This window comes from Orycteropus afer, unplaced genomic scaffold (genome assembly GCF_000298275.1).
Source record: "Orycteropus afer afer isolate SDZICR_OR568_19922 unplaced genomic scaffold, OryAfe1.0 scaffold00042, whole genome shotgun sequence".
In the NCBI taxonomy this organism is placed as follows: Eukaryota; Metazoa; Chordata; class Mammalia; order Tubulidentata; family Orycteropodidae; genus Orycteropus; species Orycteropus afer.
In genome coordinates, this window is record NW_006921629.1 from 13,744,468 (window position 1) to 13,759,001 (window position 14,534).

The 14,534-nt window shown below is 56.0% G+C and overlaps 1 protein-coding gene across 1 annotated transcript in view; it reads right to left on the reverse strand.

Annotated features, from left to right (window-relative positions):
• The window catches only part of MYBBP1A (MYB binding protein 1a), a 16,303-nt gene continuing 1,769 nt past the window's right edge, over positions 1-14,534 (reverse strand). Inside the window, exons 4-25 of the mRNA XM_042780501.1 lie at positions 14,353-14,531; positions 12,955-13,130; positions 12,682-12,849; positions 12,439-12,556; positions 10,477-10,772; positions 10,108-10,218; positions 9,327-9,452; positions 8,983-9,150; positions 8,796-8,895; positions 6,314-6,410; positions 6,032-6,183; positions 5,517-5,594; positions 5,241-5,405; positions 4,966-5,142; positions 4,722-4,879; positions 3,297-3,537; positions 2,920-3,045; positions 2,776-2,844; positions 2,129-2,242; positions 1,852-1,953; positions 715-863; positions 1-568 (exon numbers count right to left, since the gene is read on the reverse strand). Of these exons, the coding sequence (XP_042636435.1) occupies positions 1-568; positions 715-863; positions 1,852-1,953; positions 2,129-2,242; positions 2,776-2,844; positions 2,920-3,045; positions 3,297-3,537; positions 4,722-4,879; positions 4,966-5,142; positions 5,241-5,405; positions 5,517-5,594; positions 6,032-6,183; positions 6,314-6,410; positions 8,796-8,895; positions 8,983-9,150; positions 9,327-9,452; positions 10,108-10,218; positions 10,477-10,772; positions 12,439-12,556; positions 12,682-12,849; positions 12,955-13,130; positions 14,353-14,531 (3,638 nt within the window). The remainder of the gene's footprint in view (positions 569-714; positions 864-1,851; positions 1,954-2,128; positions 2,243-2,775; positions 2,845-2,919; positions 3,046-3,296; positions 3,538-4,721; positions 4,880-4,965; positions 5,143-5,240; positions 5,406-5,516; positions 5,595-6,031; positions 6,184-6,313; positions 6,411-8,795; positions 8,896-8,982; positions 9,151-9,326; positions 9,453-10,107; positions 10,219-10,476; positions 10,773-12,438; positions 12,557-12,681; positions 12,850-12,954; positions 13,131-14,352; positions 14,532-14,534) is intronic.

Here is a 14,534-nt window from a genome sequence, read left to right on the forward strand (position 1 = left end):
TCAGGGCTTACCCGCCTTCTTCAGCTGCACCTTCTTCTTCTTGGCTCCACTCCGCAGGAGGGTGGGGCTCCCATTGGCCAAAGACAGCCTTGCCTTCTTCCGCAGGGTGGGCTGTGGTGACTTGTCTGAGACCCCCTTCTGATGCTTTTTACCAGCAGACTCTGTGCAAGTAGCTCCATTTATCTGGGACTGCTTCTGATGTTTCTTCTGAAGCTTTGGGGTCTTAGCAGGGGTGTTGGGGCCTGCAGTGGGGGTGGCAGAGGTGCTAGGGCTTGTGATAGGGCTGCTGGGGGTAGGACTCTTGGCCGCAGGCTTCCCGTTTGCCTGGGACTGGGCTGAGGCCTTGGCCTTTGTCCTTTTCCTCCTCCTCTTCTTCTTCCCTGAGCTAGGGGGCTGCTTGTCACCGGTGGCTGCCGGCTTGGCTTCTTGCTCTGTGGCATCTTCTGGCTTGCGTTTCTTACGCTTCTTGGTCTCTGGCAAGAATCCCTTTTTCTTCCGTTTCATGCTAACAGGGCTTTGGGTGTCACCGGAGATTTCCTTGGCATCCTTCTTCTCTGACTTGGGGCGCCTGGGAGGAAGCACACAGGATGAGAAGAGCTCCGGTGAGAGCAGGAGTGGTCCTCCACCCCACGGTTGTGTAGGACCCAGGCTGCCCCAAACCGGAGGGTCTTTCCAGCCCCCTCCTGAGGTGTGGGATCTCCTCCCTGGACGTACTGGACTCCCAGGAACTTCATGGCCTGCCAGTAGAGGTCGTAGAGACGGCTGGATCCTGCTGTGTGTGCCCCCTGCTGCAGACTCTGCTGTAGGGTTGCCTGGAGGCCTTGCAGCAGGCCCAGGATGGAGGTCAGGTCCACGGTCAGCTTCTGTGGAGAGGCAGAAGTCTGTGCTGCAGTGGCTGATGGGGGCAGAGCCTCTCCAGGCTCTCAGTCCCCAGCCCTGCACAGTGACTGCCACTGGACTGATCAGCTGCCCCCTTCTGGGCCCTCAGCCTCTCCCCCTACCCATAATTAGCTCTCTCACCTTGGGAGGAAAAGCACCCTCTCTTGGGATGTCATGCTCTTGCCTCCCTTTTGCAGTCAGGTCCATGGCCTGACCCCGCTTCCTCACATCCTATGCACCCCTCCTCCCTTGACAGTGGCTCTGGCCCAAACACTGACCTCGGGGGGCACCAAAGCCTTCCTTTATAGCTCACCTTCCTGTCACGTAATAGGTTATTTTCGCAGCCCACTGGCTCCCAGGATATCCCCTTCTCCCAGCTTCCTTCTGCCACCCTGAGCCCTGCTTCTGTTCTATTGCCCCTTCCACACTGCTGTTCTGCAAAGTGCTATCCAGACCCCCACCAGCAGTTGTCTCTGGCCCTCCACCCTGATGGCCTGTGAGCACCTCACAGTCCGCATGCCCCAAACTCAACCCATCACCACCCGCCCCTCTCCCAGTAACGGCCCCACCCTCCTTACATCAGGCCTGGAAGCCTGGAGCTGTGCTGGGCTTCCTTCTAACTGCTGCCCACCCAGAGCCTTCATCAACTCCTCCCACTGTCTCCATTCCTTCTAGCTCCTCCTCAGGGTTCCTCCTGGAGGACAGAGATACCACAAGCTGTCCCCGACCCTGGCCAGGCCATGGTATAGCCACTCTCTCTGCCTAACTCAACACCACTGCCATCCATGGCTCTGTAACCAGTCTGATCAAAAAGCCCAGACTCCTTACCCTGGCATTCAAAACCTTTACCCCAAGCCTTTGCTCAGACTGCATCCTCCCTGACTCCCCCAGGAAGGCTGTTTCCAGAAACTGCAGTGTGACAGATGCCCTTCCCTGTCGAGCCCCAGGTGTAGTGGGCTGCTCTTGGCTTACCTGGACATGGACTGCCTTGAGGAGAGTGATGAGCAACTCCAAGGAGGACAGCTCCCTCTGCTGCTCCGACTTGGTCTGTCCCTTACCCAGTGTCCTTAGGTTCTAGGGAGGAGGCACAAAGGGTGCTGAGACAATCTGCCAAAGCCTCCCTCTCCTTTCCCACCTGGCAGACTAAGACCCAGAAAGGGACATGTCTTCCTGGTCCCTGGTCCCTGGTCCCTGGGGAACCATTCACTATACTCCTATGGGCTTGTGGGGAGGGGTCCACGGCTGTTACCTCAGTGACCTTCACCAGGACCTGGCTGATCAGCTGCTCCCACTCGGAGTCCTCAAAGCACAGTCTCAGCTCCCCCATGGACAAGGACTTCTGGAGAAGCAGGCAGGCTTGGGCCTGGGGTGAGAGGATGTGGTCACCAGGAGCCTCAGCAGGCAAAGCCAAGACTTAGGGAGCCATGGGGGGAGGGAGGATAGGACCCCAGAGCTCCAGGAACCTGCGAGGCATTTATTAAGGCCAAGACAACTTCAGGCTGTGGGTGAGGGCTGCCTGCTGCTTTCAGTCCAACCCGTCCAGGCTATCTCCTAAACTCCGGGCTCAGCAGTCACCTGCCGCTGTGCCCTCTTATGCAGCTGGAGAGCAAAGCTGAGACTTCCCGGACCTCTTACCAGCTCCGTGCCACCTTCCTCCAGCCTCCCTACTCTCCTCACCCCAACCCTCAAGCCAGAGGGAAAGTGGCAGCTGCAGGGGCGAAGCAGCCGGCTGGCCCCTTTCCCTTAGCTACTCTGTACCTATGGTGTGGGAAGGGCCCCAAGCATGGCCATCAACCTTGCAGGGGCAGCAGGTCAGCATCCATGGGCCTCACGAATACCCAGCCAGGAACCAGTCAATTCACTAGGTAATTCACGCCAGCCTGGGAAGTCACTTACCTGCTGGCGGGGCCGCACTGGGCCTGTCACGTGCTGGACCATGCTGGGGAGCAGGCACTTACAGAGCCCCTAGTGGGGAGGACAGGGCTGTGAGGTGGGGCTGCACTGAGCAGGCCCGGGGGGAAGGGCTGCCACCCCACTCACCGGGTGCCGGCAGAAGAGGCTGAGAAACATGGGGACAGTGAGCGGGCTGTTGCGCTTGGTGAGAAAGGAGCTTAGCGCTGACGAGTAGACCAGGGTTACACGTTTCAAGTCCAAGCAGCTGGTAGCCTAGGGCAGGTGAGAAAGAGTTGGTGTGGGGCCAGGGAGAGGGGTTCCTGGCATGAAGAAGGGTCTGTGCCACCTTTAGAAAGCTAAAGGTTTGGTCCTGGCAAAGTCACAGCCTTGATTCCCCATCTGTGAATGGGGCACATGGGCTCCAGCCTGCTGGCGAGGGCTTGCTCCTGTCCACCAGCACCTGGCCCTCTGGGCTGCTATCTGGAGCCATTCCAGCTCTAGCCCTCCTAGCCAGGCCTGCTCACCTCGGGGCCCTTGGCCTTAGCACTGGCTTTCTGCTTCTTCGGGGTCTTAGGGGGCAACGCATTGGTGGTGTTGCCCTTCAAGACCCGGAGTAGGTAGAGAGAGGCGTTGAAGTAGTAGAGAGCGACGGAGGAGTCGGCCTGGCGGCCAGCCTGCTGCACCAGCCGCTCCACCTGTGCGTGCAGTGCCTCCACGTGGTTGCCGACGTCGTGGCAGTAATGCCGGGCTCGGCAGAGGTGGTGCCTGTGGAGGTAAGGGCAGAGCTGGCCACAATGTCCTCTCTCTCCCTGCTCCTTGCAAGGAGAGCTAACTCCAAGGGTCAAGACCCTCGATCCCAGTTCACAGATGAGGAAAGAGAAACCAAGAGGAGAAAAAGGAATGTGACCAAGGTCACAGATGGAGGCCCAGAGTTGGCAGGGCTCAGGGTGCCCAGGCAAAGGACAGAGGGGAAAAGGGCTGCCTGAGCTGAAGGTACATGATGGGCTAAACGCCCCCATCTAGTCCAAATCTCCCACCTGCACCTGCCTCTCCTGGGGCAGTAGTCTTCGGGCCCTGGGTAAAAGGAGACCAGAGTTTTTGTACCCTAAACCCTGAGAGACTCTGACAGTCAAAAAAGGTGGTGGGGAAGAGTATTTGGGAGAGCACCACTTGAGGGTGTGGGCCCAGATGATACGCTGGGGGCAGTGCTGCCAGCCACACGCTCCCCACTGTGCTCTATACTTTCATTTGTGGCACTCTATGTCTCTAGGCCTTTGTGCCTCCCACCACCCAAGCTCTTGGGAGGAGGCAGGTCTGGGTTTGCTTTCTGCCTCATCTCTCTCTGGATGCCTGCAGCTGGCCCCTTGCTGGGCTCCCACTCCAAATCCTCCCCACGTTGCAGCCCGTCATTTAAAACCAGCCCCAACCTCATATACGTGCCATTTGTGGAACAAGCCTCTGTGGCAACCCCAGCACTGCTAGGACCAGGGTGCACGAGGCCTACCGCACTGCTAGCCTGATGTCCCAACTGCATCTGACCAGGCCCTGCTGGAGTTGCTTTCTTTCTGCCCTGCCCACACCCTCCTGGCCTGATCAACCACCATTTATCAAATAGCGCCTAGCACTGCTGTCACTTTTCAGGGAGGCCTTCCCTGGAACTTTGATACTGGCTGGATGTCCCCAGCACTCTGTGCTCCCAGTCTCCTAGCCAACCCCATCAGAGCCCACTGTGACTGCCACAGCCTGATGACTGTATGATTCCCTTACACTGACCTCTGAGCACAGGGGGCAGGATAGCAGGTCCCGAAGAGCACAGCTCTAAGTGTCAGGGAAAGGAATGGACTGTGTGTGTGTGTATTACTGAGTGACTGGTATCCTGTGGCTGAGCAGTGAGCCTGGAGCCAGGCAGTCCCAGACTCAACGCCCCTGTGCGTGTGGCCCGTGCTCACGTGAAGATACGGGCCGTCTTGTGCAGGAGGTCCTGCTCCTGTTTGGAGCTGCTGGTACGCATGCTGCGCCGGATGACGGTCAGCAGAGGCTCGAGTAGCTCCAGGACCAGGGGGTTCTCGGGCTGCCTCGTCACCAGCACCTCGATCAGGTCCAACACCTGTGGCCAGGAGGGGCAGGCTCAGCCGAGCGCCGGGGCTGGGCGGCGAAGGGCCAGCTGGGATGCTTGCTTTGCCCCAGGCTCACCCTGATCTGGAAGTCCCGCCGGAGCATCTTCTCCTTCTGCAGCTTGTTCTTCTCGTCCTTCTTTGCCTGGATGCGCAGCTTCTGCTCGGCAAAGAGGCTGGCGAGGTTCTGGTCCAGGGCCATCATGGCCTCATCCCCCAGCTCCTCTTCTTCCTTGTCCTCGCTGTCCAGCCCGCCCTGAGGGGCAGATGCCTAGCCATTAGCCTGGTGATATGCAAGCAAACAGAAAAGACCCGCAGACGGGTCCCCGAGACCCCGTCCTGGCTCCTGCTCACCAGGGCCTTCCCTGCCTGCAGCACCGCCATCAGCTGCTCCCGGAAGCCCTGGTCCACGTCCCCATCCCGTGTCTCCTCGTCGCTCTCCTCCTCCTCCTCGTCGCTCTCCTCCTCCTCCTCCGCGCTCTCCTCCTCATCCCCCTCACTGTCCGAGTCGCTCTTGCTCTTGTTCTGCGAGTAATGGGTGTGTCAGGCTTCCCATGTCCCGGCACGGGTCTGCCTGACGTGGCCCGCCCTGCTCTGCTCCTCCTTGAGAAGCACCTCTGCAGGCTTCACCTGCTGCTGCTTCTCGTCAGAGTCGTCTGTGACCACCACGTTGTCGTCCTCATCCTGGCTCTTGTCAGGGTTCAGCACCTGTGGAGGAGGCCCAGATTACTGACCTGGCTGCTATCCTGGCTCTCAGATCAGTGGGCCTTTATGGCTGCCTCCCAGGCCAGGCCACTGTCCAGTCTTGGTCAAAAGGTCCGTATTTCAGGGAGGAAGATGGAGCCCAAGGGAGAAGGCCACGCTCTCGAACGCCCACTGCCAGATCCCGCCGTGGCCTACCTGATTGAGGCCTGTCACTCTGTCTCAGTGAACCCCACTCCATGCCTGCCTGCACAAGCTTGCCCAGCGGCAAATGAAAGCCCCCCACCCCTGGGGTCTGCTCCCCCATCTATTAAGCAGGGAGGTCCTGGCCCCTCTGCACGACTGTGGTGAGGTGGACGGGGGGATGAATAGAGCACCCCTGGTCCAGCCTGGTGCTCAGTGGACCCCATCCCAGACCCAAGTCTCCAAAGACCTCAACTCACATCAAGGATTAGTTGGAGGGCACGTGGAGTCAGGTGGGAGCAGATATGGCCAAACACGCTCCGGGCTACCTGGCGCATCAGGTGGCTGGGCTGAGCCAGCAGGGCCAGCAGGATCTCCACCAGTACTTCTACCCATGGCGGCTCCTGGGAGTCTGCAAGCAGGAAGGGGGCTGAGCCCAGGCAGGGCACTGCTGGCCTGACCTGTCAGGTCAGCCTCATGCCAGGCCCCTGTTGTGCCAAGGACATGGCTGCCACCCCTCCACCCCAGGGGTGAGGACCCACCAACGGCCTTGGAGCGCGTCCGGCGGGGCTTCTCCTCTAGGCTCTTCTCAATGCACGTCTGGATGTCACCTAGGAGCTCACAGCTCTCTATGGGAGACTGTGGACAGACAGGGCAGAAATCAGGGCCAGGCCCCCCGCTCCCAGACTGTGCTAAACAAGGCAGGGGGCTAGGAAAGCGGGAACAACTGGTGCCAGAAGCCTAGAACACTCCAGTTACGGCTGCCTTGGCCGGTCACCCTCATAATTCAGACCAGAGAACTCCAGGCCCCAGACTCCAGAGGCAGTCCAAGAGCGGGTATCTTTTCCACACCAAGTATGTAGCCACAAGATCTGAGTACCCTTAGAGAGCACAGAGCCCACCTTCCTTCCCCCACTGGACACCCAAAGAGGTAGAGAGCTGATAAGGATGACAAGGTCAAGGTCCCATGCCTCCTGATTTGCAATTCTGGATTACTTCCCCAATCTAGCTTGGCATTAATCCAAAACCCACTGCCACTGAATCAACTTCAACTCACAAAGAGTGTTTAAAGACAGAGTAGAACTGCCCCACAGGGTTTCCAAGGCTGTAAATCTTTACAGAAGCAGACTGCCTCATCCTTCTGCCACAGGGCGACTGGTTCAAAACGCTGACCTTTCGCTTAGCAGCCAAATGTTTTAACTACTGTGCCACCAGAGCTCCTAGCTTGGTATTATAAAGATAGAATTTTAAACCATTAATTTATTAAGTTTAAACCAACTTAAACCCATCTTACTGGGGACAAGCATAGACTCCAGCCAGGGAGCCTTCTGAAAACACTCTGATGCTTCAAAGTTTAGGCTAGGGGTATAAGAAGAAGGCCAAAATGGGGGACCAGAGCCCAAGCCATGCTGTGTCTAGCTCCCTAGTTGTGTGACTGATCAGGTCCCTGCCCTTCTCTGAACCACACCCTTTTATGCAGGGGTTGGACACACCCTGAACCACAGCTGCTTCTTTCCAGACCAGCCAGTGGCCCTAGGACATAAGATCTTAATAGATGTAATCAAGTGTCCTAGCAGACCAGGGCCCTGCCAATCCAAAGGCCCTGTGCCAAGGATCACAGGGGGCATCACAGTCAACCGCTACCCACACAACTGGCCCACCAGCTGGGCTCAGAGTGGCCAAGGCTGGCTTGGAGGCCAAAACCACATCCCAGAGGCCAGAATGGAGAAACCGAGAAGCTGACTGACTCAGGCTTCTCACAACCTGAAGCAGCCCTGACCACAGCCTCATGCAGTGTGAGAAGGCACCCTCCTAAGACATCAGGCCTTGTCATCAAGAAGAAACCACAGGGTCGGAAGATCTGCTGGCGCCAAGCTGCCAAGTGGGTCAAAGCTTCTTGGTGGAAAGAAGAGCAAGGGAGACCCAACAGGTTCTTTACGAGCCACCATTAAGTGTACAAATATGAAACGTGATAAACGTAGTGTAACGGGGCACAGAACTCAGTGCTGAAGCTCAAATGAGGAAAAAACACTAGCCTGAACTTACAACCAGTGATTCCAGGTGGGTGAGAGTGAAATCTGAAAGTCGGCACCCCACTATTAATTACCACCCAGTGGCAGAAGAAATGCCCCCTGGGCGACAGGTCTGCCCTCACTCACAGGAAGGCAGCTTTTTCTCTCTTATACCTGTTGTGGGTTCAGTTATGTCTCCCAGAAAGATATGCTCAAGCCCTAACCCTGGTACCAGGGAGTGAGATCTTCTCTGGAAACAGGGTCTTTTTAGATGTCACTAAGTTGATATAAGGTCATATTTCAGTAGGATAAGCCCTAAATCCAATGACTGGGGCCTTCATAAAGGAAGAAGAAACAGAGACGCAGACATACATTGAAGATGCCATGTCAAGATGGAAGCAGAAATAGGCATGATGTAGCTACAAGCCAAAGAATGCCAAGGAAGCCCGGCGACCACCAGCAACTAGGGCATCAAGGAAGCACTCTTCCCTAGAGCCTTGACAGACGGCAAGAAGCTGCTGACACCCTGAACTTGGGCTTCCAGCTCTAGAACTGTGAGACAATGAACTCCTGCTGTTTGAAGCCACCCGGTTTGTGGAACTTTGTGATGGCAGTCCCAGGACACACCACAGCCCACCACCCCTGGCTGCTCAGGCCCATTCTGGGAGGCTCTGTGGGACAGCAGGGTCAGATGAATCCCAGCCCATCACTGTGCAGCCTACAAAAAGTTGCTTTGCCTCTCTGGGCCTGTCAAAAGTGGGAAGTGCCTGCCTCAAACCTGTGGGGATTCTAAGAGATGCTGCCTGGAAAGCTCAGGATGCTGGCTGGTGCCCGGTCCCAGGGGGAAGTGATTTCTCCTTGGGTTCTAACTCCGCCCAGCACTGGGTCAGCTTAGAAAACCTTCCAACTTCAACTCCCCAGAGTCCTCCCTGCTCACCCCACATCCTCTAAGAGGCCTGCTGTGCCACGAACCGCAGGCCCGTAGCCCCCTGTACTGTGCAAGCCACTGTACCTTGAAGAGATGGATGCCCACCAGGAGGAGCAAGTGCTGGAAGGCTGTGGCCTTGACCTCTGCGGAGCGGGCTTCTAGCTCCTTCAGAGTCTGCAGCATCCTGGGAAGAGGTGGGCATGTTCTCAAGCCACTGCTGCCAGAGTCAGACCCGAGGGCCCTGCTCACCCTTGGAAACGCCCCCGCTCACCGGTCCCAGGCTTGGCGCTGCTGTGCAGTGAAGGGTGTCACAGTGGCCACATTGCGGTTGTGGTTCAACAGCATGTCTGTGAACTGCACCAGGCGGAAGGTCCAGGGCTGCCTGTCTGGGGTCTGGCCCGGCACCTGCTTGAACTGCGTGCTGAGGGCCTGCAGCAGACTGGGTAAGGGTGGGGTTGAGGTCACAGTGCTGAACCTCCACCCACTCCAGGGCTCAGTACCTTCTCCTTCCAATCTACTGGAACTCACTGGTCCTCTGCAGTTCTTCCCAGCTTACAGTCCTTGAGACCACGTCTGCCTGGCCACCCACCCTCATACCCCTCCCCAGCTGCCCACCTGAAGAAGGCATTGCAGACCACCTCTCGGGTCCGGCTCTCCAAGGGGAAGGACAGCTGCTGCTCAGTCTCGGGAATTTGGGATGTGGGCTTCTTGGTTTCAAAGAATGAATGGAACAAACAGAACCTGGGGAGACAGGAAAGCCACTAGCATGAATCCCAGACAGTGTTAATTTTCTCAGACCTCTTTCCCTGGATGGCATCACTGGGCACAGGGCTGGGAGAGGGAGCTCTTCTGCTCTGGGCATGACCCCCAGGGGCCTGATGGGCAGGGCCTGAGGCAGCCAGGCCTCGAGAGAAAGGAGGTACCACTTGGGTATGAACAAAAAAACAACTTTGGCTCAGTCAAGGTTGGGGAGAGAAGAGCAGAGCCCTCACTGGTAACCAAGATAGGCCTAGGCTATGTGGCCTTGGCAAAGTCACAGTTTTGCTTCTACAGAATAGGGCCAACGAGGTACCCTCTTGGAGGACTGAATGAGCACCTGGCCGTGCCTGGCACAGATGATGCAGGTGTTGGGAAAAGGCTCCCCAACATCACTGATGTGCAAAGGCTGCCTATAAAGACGTGCAGGAAGCCTGAGCCTCTGAGGCCCCTGGACCCCACACTTCCCACGTCCCTTCCCTGACGGGTCTGAGGAATTTCTCTAAATCTTATGCCTCAGAGGCAAGAACAGCTTGCTGCTCCCCATGCAATGTGAAACTCCTGGTTCCAAGAGGGTCCGAGCCAGGACGAGGTAGCAAGACACCCCACCTAGCAGAATGGGGCCCAGCACATCCCGCACCTGGCCACCTCCTCAATCAAGGCTTCCTCCTTCTCCACTTGGGAGTTCTCCACAATGCTGACCAGGCGAAGGATGATCCACTTCCGCAGCCGGAACACAGTCCGCTCAGGCCTGGGGTAAAAGCCGGAGTCGTGGGGGCCGTTTAGAGGCAATGAACACAAGGCACTGTCTGCTCCATCCCGGAGAGAGGACAACCCAAGATCCTCCGCCCCTACAGCAGCTGGGACTACACACAGGGAGAATGAAGCTTTTGCTCAGAGCTAAGGAGCGCCCCCCTGCTCTCCCATGGTTTGGAGTCCAGGCGTTCTGGCTCCACAGGCCCAGGAAGCCACTCCTTCTACCCTGGGCCTTCCCCCCAGGCCCACTCACACATGGAGTGAAGCATCCTGGTTCTTCTTCTGGTTGCTGGTGCTGAAGTCAACCAAAGAGTCCAGGCTGGGCTGGAGAAACATGTCCCGCAGCCAAGCCACATAGTCCTTGAGGGCACGGGGACCCAGGAACCGCACGACTCGCCAGAAGGTGGGCACAACAGGGTGGCCCTGGTTGGTGACGGAGGAGAAGGCAACCAGCAAGGCCAGCTGCCGCTCAGGGTCATCCTTGCAGCCCTCCAGAAAGGCGCCCACGTACTCATCCATCTCAGGTGCAAACTTGAACCGGTCCCGGAGCTGCAAAGGGCAGGCATGGTGCTGGCAGAGGGTCGAGCTTTGGGGCCACCTACCCAGAGAGGCTGGCCCACAGTCTCTTCCATACCAGGCTGAACTGAGGCCCAGGAGCCCCAATCCTTACACCCAGACCGGCTGAGCCTCGAATCCTCCCCATTCCAGTCCACCGTATGTAAACAAGAGTAGTTCCCAGCACTTTGCCTGGCATCGTGCCTCCCTAGAGTCTGACTCCTCCAGCCTCCAAACCCCTGGCTCCGGAAGGTCCTTCCTTTCTACCTCTCACTGGAGCCAGCAAGGCTCTTTTCCTGGTCTGAGGCAGGGCAAGTAGTGATTGAGTCCAGATTGGTTCATCCAACTGACCTAGGTTCCAATTCCACTTCTGCCAGTCTCTAGATGTGCCATCCTGGGGCTCAAAGACTAACATCCCTTATGTGTTCACTACATGCCTGGGATCATGCTACATGCTTTCATGTGTTGTTAGTAGGTGCCACTGAGTCATCTCTGACTCATAGCGACCCTATGCATAGCAAAATGAAACACTGCCCGGTCTTGTACCAGCCCCACTACCCTTGCTATATCTTAGCCCAACGTTATAGCCACTGAGCCACTGTGTCTATCCATCTTGTTGAGAGCCTTCCCCTTTTTTGCTGACCCTCTACTCTACCAAGCGTGATATCCAAGGAATCGTTCCTTCTGACAACATGACCAAACCATGGAGTAGCTCTTTAAACCTTCCTAACAATCTGTGAGCTTGGCCACTGATACCGCCATTTCATCGATGAAGAAAATGAGGCACAAAAGCTTAGGAGACCTTCTCAGGGTCACAGAGTGCATGGGTGGTGGGAATGGGACTCAGACCCAACCATGATGGCTTCCCATCCATCATGCCCTTAACCACTGTCCAATACTTTTTGAGCCTGTTCTCTTACCTGTGAAATAGGAATGGCAGCCATCTGAAATGAGCTGTAAAATTAAATGGGACGGGGAGAATAGCCAACCCAACACTATTTACTACATACCAGTCACTGTTTCAGGGGCCCACTTAATCTTCCCCAGACCCTGGGACGGAAGTACTGCCCATCTCATTTTATGGACAAGGAGTCAGGCACAGAGAAGTTAAATAACTCATGCAAGATCACACAGCTAGTAAGAGGTGGAATCAGGACTGAAACTCTAGTCTGGTCCCCAGAGTCCACACACTGAACCAATGCTTGATTCTTAGGTTCAGTATTTAGCCCGAGGCACATGAAAAGTGCTCAGAATTACGTTAGTGATGATGATTATGGTCATTATTACAACACCAGCCAGGGGTAGTCTGAATAGACCACTGGTACGCTTCTCTCCTGGGGGACAGGGCATAAGGAAGAAGGGCCTGATCTTGTCAAAACTCAATTCAGAGGGAGGAGAGGAGGTTTAGGTTATTCACTTTACCCAGAGGGAGGAGACACTTGGGTCCCAGGCCCCTCCCAACAGCAGCTATGGTTGCTTATTCCAAGGCAAGGACTAATGAGACAGGAAGGAGGTTCCTTGACGCCAGAGCACAGCACAACCCCCTTTCCAGAAGCGAATAAGCCCTGAGGAGGCCCTCCCCCGCCACCCCTTCTTGGAAGGCCACAGGATGTTGCCCAGTCCTTGCTGGTGCTGTTGGGCCACATGAGGGGGTGCCTACCTTAGCAGTAACCAAGTGCTCCCCGTAATGATGGATCACATCTCCCCGCATCACCAGCTGCAGCTGCTTCTTGGACAGCAAGGGCAGGGCTGCACCCAGCAGGCGGAAACACAGGAAGCTAAGGGGGTGCAGGACAGAGCCTGGTCAGTGCTCTCAGTTCCCCTGGGGAACGTCAGGACCACCGGATCACCTCCGTTTAGCAAATGAGGAGAGGGAGCCCAGAGAGGCCAGCACCACACACACCTGGCCGGCGGGAACTGCTTTTTCAGCAGCCCCTGCTCCAGAACCTCATTCCAGAACCGTGAGAACTTGTTCTCCTGCAGCGCCAGGCGCAGCAGGCCCAGGGCCACGGCGGGCAGCTTGCGCTCCTTCTTCACAGAGGCAGCGGCTACCTTCAGCACGTCCACCAACCTGGGGAGGAGGGCAGAGGGGACTCAGGGACGCCCACCTATCAGAGGACGGCCAGGGCCACTTCCCTGGCCTCCGGGAGAGCCCATCCACCCCCCTACTGCTCACCTGGGAATATTCTCATCTGAGAATAGGTCAACCGATCCCAGTAGCTTCTCAAGCTTCGTAGGCACCTTCCGCCGGGCTAAAAGGAAGAGCTCCAAGTACTCGGGGGAGCTGAGCACCACGCCCACGTCAGCCTTGAGCACCTTCGGCAAGACCTCCTTTAACATGGCCTCCGGGAGCTGGGGGTGGGGAGACAGGTGGAGTGAGGGTGGTTCATTCACAGCCTTCCTAGTCTCTCCCTCCATGGGGTGAGCCCTATGAACCCTGTTCTACCTGCTAGGCTCCTGTGAAGGTCCCCAGCACAGTGCCAGACTGAAGTGGGACAGCCACAGTCCCCCCTGTCAGATATTTGTTAAGAAATTCAAAGTCCCAAGTCCAAGAAAGCTGGGGTATTAATAAGCACCCCACAGATGTTAATTGGCCTGGGGCCAACCCTTTCACTAATTCTTCTCTTTGGTTTTGAGAGTACCAAAAACAAACAACAAAAAAAAAAATCAACTAGCTGCTGCCAAGTTGGTTCCGACTCACGGCTACGCCACGTGTGTCAGGGTAAAACTGTGCTCCATGGAACGTCCGGTGGACGTTCAGGAGGTCACCAGGCCTTCCCTCTAAGGCACCTGCAGGTCCAGTGGAACTGCCAATCTTTTGGTTAATAACTGAGCACTTAATCCTTCGCATCACTCAGGACATCCTTCAGAGGACTAGGCTGCTTCTTATACAAAAAGCCCTAAACTGAGAGCCAATGGGACTGCTAGGATTCGAATCCAACTTCTTCTGGCTTGGAGACTGGGCTGTGCAGAAACCACAACAGCTTCCTGCCTCTTTACTCTGTCCAGAGTGGCAAGGGCTTCTCAGTGGTAGCCTGTCTCAGCTTCCCAAGTCAGGGCAGTGGAGGCCCCCAAGGGGCCAACCCTGCCCAAAATAAAAATGATGCCACACAGGTATATACTTGCCACGTGCCAGGCACTGTCTGAGAGCTGCATTATCCAGTATAGTGGCTGCTAACTATATAGTACGGTGGCCACTAATGACATGTGGCAATGAGTACTTGAAATGTGACTAATCTGAATAGAGATGTGCTGTAGTGTAAAATACACTGGATTTATAACAAAAATAATGTAAAATGCCTCAACTTTTTTTTTTCTACCTTGATTACTTATTGGAATGATAACATTTTAAGATATATCAGGTTAAATAAAATATACCATTAAAACGAATTCCATCTGTTCCTTTTGGCTTTTTAATGTAGTTATAAGAATATTTAAAATAATACCCAGGGGTTGCCTGTATGTCTGTATCAGACAGCACTGCTTAGAGTGTTCTCCGATGCTAACTGTAGTCTTCTCGACTTTTCTATAATAGGGAGTGCCACCCAAGGCCACATGGCCAGCAAGCCCATACCTCAGAGAGGATGTCCACCAGGGCCTTCTGGGGCTGTTCCTGTAAGTGGTTGCGGTGCTGGGCCAACACTTGCAGCAGCTTCACCGACTTTATCAGTGCTTCCTGATCCTGGCATCCACACAGGGGCAGAGGGTATGAGCAGGGCATGCTCCTGTCTCCCACCACTCCCAAGCCAGGCTACA